Here is an 8,922-nt window from a genome sequence, read left to right as displayed (position 1 = left end):
ACAATGGCCTGGAGATAATCCTCTCAGCACCACAGTCTAGTAGCAAGGACAGAGCTTTTCCATCATGGCCGCCGCTTTATATTCAGGAGGGGAGGGCATAGCTCCCCTCCTGTGATTGGTCGCTAGGGCCTGGCTGGGGCACTCTGATTGGCCTGCAATGTGTCACTTCCGCATAGTTTGACGCATTTCCGCAAACCACGACTTCAGCCCCGGGTTTCACGAGCGTGAATGCGGATTTCTGTCCGCATTCACGCGAAGCCGAAGTAGATTTTCGTGGTTGAAAATCTATTCACGGATTTTCGTGTCCGAGGCGGAATGCGTCAAAATGGTCGTGAATCCACGCGTAAGCGTGATCACGACCTGGCGGTGAGCACCACTGCTTGGCATAACTGGCTGAGGAACTTTCCTTACCGGAGGATTGCTGTCAAGACTCTACTGTGTGTTGGCAAGGCCAGAAGCATATGCTTAAGAGTATGTTATCCTCCATGTCTATAAGCTTAAGTTAACTGTGACTGTGTTCTAAACTGCAATATATGTTTGCTTAAATTGTCAAAGTGTGTATGTTAAAAATACTTCAATAAAAAATTTTTGAATTAAAAAAAAAACAAAACAAAACATTGTGGCTTCTCCATAGAGTCGGTCGGTCTTTCTAATGGGGACTTTGATCAATGAATGGGAACTGTGTTCCCATTCATTGATCTCCGGGCTAACAGTAGGCGGCATAGGAGCACGCGCAGCAGTGCGGCACCAGCCTTTTGGACGTAGCATCTATGTCCAAAAGGCTTAAATGGTTAAACAATACCAGTTGCCTTGCATCCTTCTAAATTATTTGCCTCCAGTAATGTCTAAATCACACACCAGAAACAAGCATTCAGCTAATTGGGTCAGACTTGGGTCAGAAAATCTGATCTTCATGCTTGTTCAGGGTCTATGGCTATAAGTATTAGAGGCAGATGATTAGCAGAACAGCCAGGCAATCTGCATTCTTTAAAAGGAATTAAATATGTTAGCCTCCATATCTACTTCACTTCAGATTCCCTTTAATAGCATTTTATGGCTGTCAGGTCACAGTAAAGAGGTGTGCCTTTGCACCAACTTGAAGGGGAAAGGGGATGTGAGTAGCCAAGCTGGAAGTTCTTCACTTCATCTGTGAATTATAATTATTTTTTTCCTATTTAACCTTTGAGAGGCCCCATATTACCAGGTTTATTTTTCTCTGAATTTATATACTTTTTTGATTACCAACAACCTAATATCAGCCTACTGGAAATGTTTATAGTCACAGATGAAACAGTGCAGCTATATAAAATACTGAGATGAACAACAATTTGAACAAATGATTTTTATTTTAAAATATCAATCTTTTGTATTTATACAAGCTTTACATCCAATTACTTAAATGAAGAAATAATCCACACTGCAATTTCCATGGATACAGTGAAAGGCACTTGTGGTACGCGCTACTTTACCAAATCTCTGCAATCTATCTAAATGCCACAATCTGCTTTATTCTTCAGAATTGCAATATGAGAATATCCTATATGTATATGGTACAGCTGAAAGCAACAAAATACAATCTGACACATTCAAACAAATAAATAAATATGTACATGGAAGGCCACAATAACTACAGCAGATGTCTTACTGAGGCTATTGTAACATAATACAGCAATATTAGCTCTAAAAAATAATTATACCATATACAAAAGAATGATACACAAGTCAGTTTGGAAGCTCAGAAGTTACTGACTAATGCTAATAGTGCCACTATTAAGGAAATAAAACAAGATGAAAATTAATAGTTAAAATTCTACTACATGGTAGTAAAAAAAAACCAAATACAACAACATTAAAACGTAGCAATATATACAAGTACACTGTCAAATTATAAGTAACAATGTTTTCCTAAACGTTTCTCCCTTTTCATAATGAAAGAAGAGCTCTGTGTTTTGGATATAGGTCAGGAGACATACAACTGTAAATATTACATGGTTGGCCTTTCATGTCTAGCCTGCTCTACTAAGGTAATTTGCACACCTGATTACAGAATGAAAGTGTATTATCAATGGAACCAGTGATTCCCCTCCTTTCTGCTTGCATTTTTTTTTCTGGATCTTAAATGGGTAAAAAAAAAACATTTCCAATGAGAAAGCACTACTGGCCTGTACCCTGATTGTTCTCTTGCATTACAATACAATATGGCTTTTTTGCAGTAGCTTTTGGGGATGTGACCCTACTAACACACCCTTGTCTCACCTTTCCCAAAGACTTGGAGAAGGCATTAACCTTGTGTTCATGCATGTGAAGAAAGTGGGCAGGACTGCTAAACTATGAAAAACATATGTGTGGGCAAATTGGAGGTGTAAGGCATAAGATATGGCGGGTAGGAAGCAGTACACCAAAACAAGGCACAAGCAACTGACAAAGATTTATAGCTGGTAAGCATGCATTGTCTTATGTAAATAACATACACACACATTGTTCAGTGATAGCCAAGCACACATAATTAGCATGGGGGAAAATACTGGGAGAAAGGTAGGCACAATGGATTTATTGTAAGACTTACATTTATGTGTCTCCTTACACCTGTAACTCAGACTGTCTGGATGGACATCTCTTTAAAGTAACTGTAGAATTCTTATAAATATAATTTTGCGTATCAAAATATTTGGAATAGATCATAAAATTCTCAATCTTTGAAATAATCACACAGCAGTGAAACATTTCACATTACTTTTTGAATATTCTTGAATGTACAAGAAAAGATACTGCAATATTAAATATACTTAAAATACACATAGTACATCATTTAAAAATGCATTACATAAGTTTGGTGCAGAACTGAGTTTTCAGACATAATACTCCTAAGGGTGTTAACTCTCTCAAAGGACATGTCTTCTTTTACATTACTTAATCGTATTCCTTCGCTGCTAATGAAAAGACAACAAACGTTTGTTACGTGTTATGCCTGTAAGTCAATCTACTGTTGCTGGAGGCCTGAGAAAGCATTTTCCAAAAATGTGTAATATCCCGTGACACCTAGCTTGTATTTTTAGTGACATTTACTTAAAAGGTAACTATTATGAGCTGAGACTGTCTGAACTGCTTTACATGGTGTACAGTACAAAAAAATGAAGCAAGATTTTAATAATTTGTGTGTCTTAGGCTCATGGAAACATTGCATCACTTCTGTAAATACGACAGCCCCAAAGTGTTCCTACCCTGAAAGAAAGCCCTGTTTTTGAAGTCTCTCATGGAAGTACACTTTAAAGCGATGTACACACTTTAGACTTTCTACACCCGATAAGATAATTTCTGATCATCTTGGCTGGAAATCTTAACTGTATATACAGGAGTCCCTCAACATGGTTAGCCTCCTCTCCACTGATGCAGTGAGAGGGGTTACTCTTAACCAACTGGTAGTGTTCCTTTGAGAATTTCCTTTAAAACTTCTGCAACAGGTTGCCACTTTCTTATATTTCCACCTCTCCTCTCTATAGAACAGAATGAGCTGCTCAGCTCCCTGCACCAGGACAGCTAATTTCGGCATCACCATAGGCCGTAATGTGAATTATGGTTATAGTGGTGCTCAGTGAGCCATTTGGATGCCAGCAAGAGCTGGAGCCTGAAATGAAACTGATAGACTGGACTGAAAGAGCCGGAGACTGAAACTGATACTGATGACCTGAGGCTTCTGGGGAGGTGAGCTGCACTGGCCCGTAGACATGGGAATTCATTTATACTATGTTAGGCATCTTGTGCACTATGTCTACGGTACCTTAAAGGGATCCCACAGAAGTATCTGCACTTTCAAGTTATAGGGCAACAAAATGTTCAAAATCATGATAAAATAAAAACAAAAAACTTTCATGAAGTGGAAATTTGACTCAAAACAGCATATCTTTTCTGAAAGCATCATATCAAGCATAAATATATATATATATTTACTCTGAAAATTGTATATATGATATTAAATAAGAGTTTGCCATTGTAATTTAAGTATTCATTGTGCTAAATTACAAGTAATAGTCAAAAAGCATTACTTTAAATGAGCAAATGGTGGATATTCTCTTTTGCAATGTGTTTATCAAAGTGCGTATCAAGTGTGTATAGCTGTCAATTTACATAGCTTTTCACAGTTAAAAACAATAAAATATAAATAAATATGAGGAAATACTTTAAACAGGTTTTGGGACAAATATTTGTCAATAGAGAACATGAGATCTGTGTACTTAAAAAGTCCAACTTTATATAAAGCAGTTTTAAATAAAAAAAGGCTAAATTTTATATATACAGTTTAGCCATAAATGAATTTAGTAGTGTTGTTAACCTTTGTTTGCAACAGTGAAAGTTGAAGGCCTTACTTATGCTTTCTATATTGAAAGTAGATGTTTTGCAAGCAATTTATAATTCACTTATATTTATACAGTATAGTTTTTTTTTATTATAATTTTAAAATACTATCTGTGCCCACATGTTGTATTGTAATGTGATTTTTTTTTATATACCAAAACTATACTTGACAAATTCTGATCGACTCCTAAATCCTGTAGATCTCCATACATATCATAGGTGAATCAACTGTATTTGTATTCATTCTGTCTATATCTTTCTACCCCGTCATATCTGCATGCTGACACCTGGACTAATCAAAATGGCTAGATTTTACATTTTTTACTCACTTACATATTTTCATGTTGCACAAAATTGTAAAACGATCCAAGTAAGTTTTTTGGTTTTGATGTTTACAGAAATAAGACAATAAAAACAGTCACTTTTCACATTATGTGGTGTGTTCTCTCATAGTTTAATCCATGGGGATGGAATGTTGCCCTGAATGAGCTACTAAGAATCCACATTAACTACTGAAAAATATTTTTTTCATCCAATGGAAATCTTCAGTCTTTTGAAGGAAGTTCCAGTGATTGCCATTATTTGCCTTTATGTTCCCTTTTAAGTTTGACATAAAGCTTGAATTTCGCAGCTGTTATTTCCATTTGGGTCTTAGAATTTGGTGCTGTGGCTGAAAGAATCTGACATGATGATGTTCTTGTAGAAGTTATCTGAGTGTGGGTGACAGTAGTCCTTGACTTTGTCAAAAACATGTTGAACTGGAAGAATTGATGTCTGTTCTCCATCCACGGGTGTAAACTTGACTGAAGGTCTGTCCCCAAATATGTAAACTGAAAAAATTCATAATACAAATAAGTATTTCACTTGTAAAGAAAATTTACAAAAGCTCCTTTGGAAGTCTATGTGCTTTTTCTAAAAAAAAAAATAAAAAAATAAAAAAATGCTTCAAACGAAAAATAAAAACTGCATAAAGTGAAGCTTGTGCTAAAATTAATAAAAATGCATCATTTTTAATTAAAGAAACAAGAATAAATTAAATGTAAATGTTTTACAGAACTGGATGTATACACTACAAGAGCGCATGTGCTTGTGTTGGGAATTAAGCTATTTAAAAATGCTGCTTTAATGCTTGTGTATGAATGGGAATCCATGAGAACTGTAGTTGCTTGTGTACACAGCTGGACCAGACGTGTTTAAGCTGGGGGGGGGGGGGGGGGGTTGCAGCTTTCTGGATGCAGCATATTCTAGTGTGGTGTTTTTGAAAACAGCTAATGCATTACAAATGCTTTATGAGACTGATGTGTTGGTACCACAGTTTGTGTACATTGGTCCTTAGTGTACTTAGGATTCCATAGCTATGGATGCTGACATTGCCCAAAGCCATTTTAGTTTCAGCACAGGATGTATATGTGACATTTCCACCACATCTAGAATTCAACAATTAAAAGGAGCTTCAGCTAAAAAATTAACTCCTTTAGTTCGGGCGCCCACTTGCATTTGCAAATCGCTCTCAAAAGGCTGAGAGGGATTTTGTAGTCATTTCTGAAGTGCTTTAAAGGAAAACAAATGTGAATCCTGCTTTCCTCCAGTAAATCAATCAAAAAATGTTGCAGGACTCACAACTGTGATTTTGGCAAACTCCAATCGCTCCTTTGGGCTGACCTCCAATCACTTTCCTTAGACTAGCATTTCAGGATCGCTGACGATATTGAAACACAGCTATAAATGTTCTAGTGGGCCATAACCCTAAGAAGGGTACAGTATGACAAATATTGTTTTTAAACAGCTTGATTAACGAAAACTGTACCAATAATATGAGATTTTATATTGTTCTATATAAACTGGAAGTGTGCGTATGTGCGTGCATGTATTTGCCCAACCTTGATTTTTAGGGAATTTTGTGTCTCCAGCATTCAATCAAAATTGGCCAGTTACTTTAAAGAGAAACTCCAACCAAGAATTGAACTTTATCCCAATCAGTAGCTGATACCCCCTTTTACATGAGAAATATATTGCTTTTCACAAACAGACCATCAGGGGGCGCTGTATGACTGATTTTGTGCTGAAACCCCTTTCACAAGAAGCTCTGGGATCGCACTACTTTTGGCAGTTTGTTACAATGTAACAAGGTTCACAGACAGGAATTAGCTGTTTACAGCTGTCTCCAACAGCCAAAACAGCTAGCAGCAGCTACATAACCTGCCCACAGTAAAAATGTCACCATATAATAAATGTCAGAATGTAAATCGGGGAGAGGAAAGATTTTACAATGACCAAACACAGACTAAATCATTTATACAGAATTATTGTAAAAATGAAGCACTTTTTTATTACATTATTTTCACTGGAGTTCCTCTTTAAGTTCAGGCAACATCAAAGGATTTAGCTCTGGGCGCTATAGACCGGCCAACTTCTAATCATGTAGACTTTTAGTTCCCAGCCTTGCATATGCACTAAAAAAGACAGCTCCCTTCCTATGGCCAATTACTACACAGCTTACTACTAAAAATACTTTAGTGCATCAAGCAAAGGCCTCTGACATTTGTACGTATGCATAAATATTTTTAAACATAATAATGTAGCAAAAAACTTTTACCTTGAGTTAGTTGGTGTATTATTATCAGGACTATGATGACAACAACCCGTGTGTAAATAACACATAGTACAAAGATAATATGATAAGCAACAGCAGGACAGAAAGTTCAATGTTCCAGATCATTGCACCAGATTAACTTGTCAAGTCAGGTTATCATGCCACCGTATGAAAAGAAAAGCAAAGAACCGCATCCAGAGTCAGGGAGAGCAAAAGCTCCCATCGTATAGCTATTGTCAATAAGTTGTTTATTGTTGTTGGTGCAGTTAAACATAAGGAAGACTGTCTCTTCCAGAGCGACTATTACTTTCTTGCTATGGACTAAGATATTAGAGTTAGAGGTTTTAACTTTTTCTTACATTCCCGCCTCCTATTGTGCAGATTACCTATGTACCCTATCCTGATAACAGGTTAGGACAATACTTTTCAACAGAGAAAGGTTTTAACCATGTTTTGGATCCAGAAACAAATTAAAATGTAAGCTTTGTTTGACGTTGGGCTTTAATTTGAGCCTGGCTTTTAAATGTTTCCTTCTGATTAAAGTGTCCAGTGTCAATGTAACATGATAATTACATTGAAGTATATATCAGAAATGTGGTCTCAACTGAATTATGCACAGAAGACTGATTTAGCGGTCATGGAAGCCCAGTAACTTGCCATGTTGGAGAGAGATATAGAAGAGAGAAAAAGTCTATCCGAATCTCCAGAAACCAAGCAATGAGTACCACTGGCATGCTGATGAAAGCTGAAAGGAATCCCGCAAGATGAAGCAGCAGAATGACTGGAAGTTTCAAGTGGAGAATGCCTTCTCCCATGTGAGTGCATGCAAAAGTGCCCAGAGCCCATTTTTGGAAAGGTCATGCATCCAACCAACCTTTGAGGAATATTTACCTGGCTGATTCCAACTTTTCTTAATGGATGCTCTTAGAAGCCATTATCTATGCCACAAACATTGAATATTGCGTTACATTCTTTTAAAAGGAGTAGACATCAGAGCAAACCACAAGGTGCAAATTAGGTAAACAGGAATGTCACTCTAATAATATACCTTCTGTACAAATAAAATACAATAAAAAAAAAACAGAACAGAGCAAACTGCATTTTAGCACTGTTTAGTAAGTTTAACCATGGACAACATTTATATGTTATGATATCCGCTGAGTTTGATACGGTTTATTTTTCCAGATAAATGAGGATTTCTAGAAGAAGCAGAATTATAGTATTTCCAGAGAGTTAAACAAATAAAAGAAAACAAATTACATCCAAAAAGCTTGAAAAATATGTTTTTTTTATTAGGTTATCAGATTTTACTTCTCTGATTGGTTGATTACCATTACGTGATCATTATTATTATTTTTTTGATTATTATTTAGTATTTATATAGCGCCAACATATTATGCAGTGCTGTACAATGTATATACAGTGATGTGAAAAACTATTTGCCCCCTTCCTGATTTCTTATTCTTTTGCATGTTTGTCACACTTAAATGTTTCTGCTCATCAAAAACCGTTAACTATTAGTCAAAGATAACATAACTGAACACAAAATGCAGTTTTAAATGATGGTTTTTATTATTTAGTGAGAAAAAAAACTCAAAACCTACATGGCCCTATGTGAAAAAGAAATTGCCCCCTGAACCTAATAACTGTTTGGGCCACCTTTAGCAGCAATAACTGCAATTAAGCGTTTGCGATAACTTGCAACAAGTCTTTTACAGCGCTCTGGAGGAATTTTGGCCCACTCATCTTTGCAGAATTGTTGTAATTCAGCTTTATTTGAGGGTTTTCTAGCATGAACCGCCTTTTTAAGGTCATGCTACACCATCTCAATAGGATTCAGGTCAGGACTTTGACTAGGCCACTCCAAAGTCTTCATTTTGTTTTTCTTCAGCCATTCAGAGGTGGATTTGCTGGTGTGTTTTGGGTCATTGTCCTGCTGCAGCACCCAAGATCGCTTCAGCTTGAGTTGATGAACA

General features: G+C 36.5%; 1 protein-coding gene across 7 annotated transcripts in view; it reads right to left on the bottom strand.

Annotated features, from left to right (window-relative positions):
- Nucleotides 1-1,327: 1,327 nt before the first annotated feature.
- Nucleotides 1,328-8,922, bottom strand: part of ADGRG6 (adhesion G protein-coupled receptor G6) — a 236,862-nt gene continuing 229,267 nt past the window's right edge. For 6 of the 7 annotated variants that reach the window (XM_068232044.1, XM_068232047.1, XM_068232048.1 and 3 more), the window contains one exon: nt 1,328-5,183. In XM_068232044.1, coding sequence (XP_068088145.1) covers nt 5,005-5,183 — 179 coding nt within the window. In that variant the 3' untranslated portion in view covers nt 1,328-5,004. Of the gene's footprint in view, nt 5,184-7,837; nt 7,885-8,922 lie in introns of all 7 variants that reach the window. The other variant, XM_068232049.1, reaches the window with a different exon arrangement.

The sequence above is a fragment of the Hyperolius riggenbachi genome, chromosome 4 (assembly GCF_040937935.1).
Source record: "Hyperolius riggenbachi isolate aHypRig1 chromosome 4, aHypRig1.pri, whole genome shotgun sequence".
Lineage (NCBI taxonomy): Eukaryota > Metazoa > Chordata > Amphibia > Anura > Hyperoliidae > Hyperolius > Hyperolius riggenbachi.
This window is presented reverse-complemented; position numbering and strand designations above follow the sequence as displayed.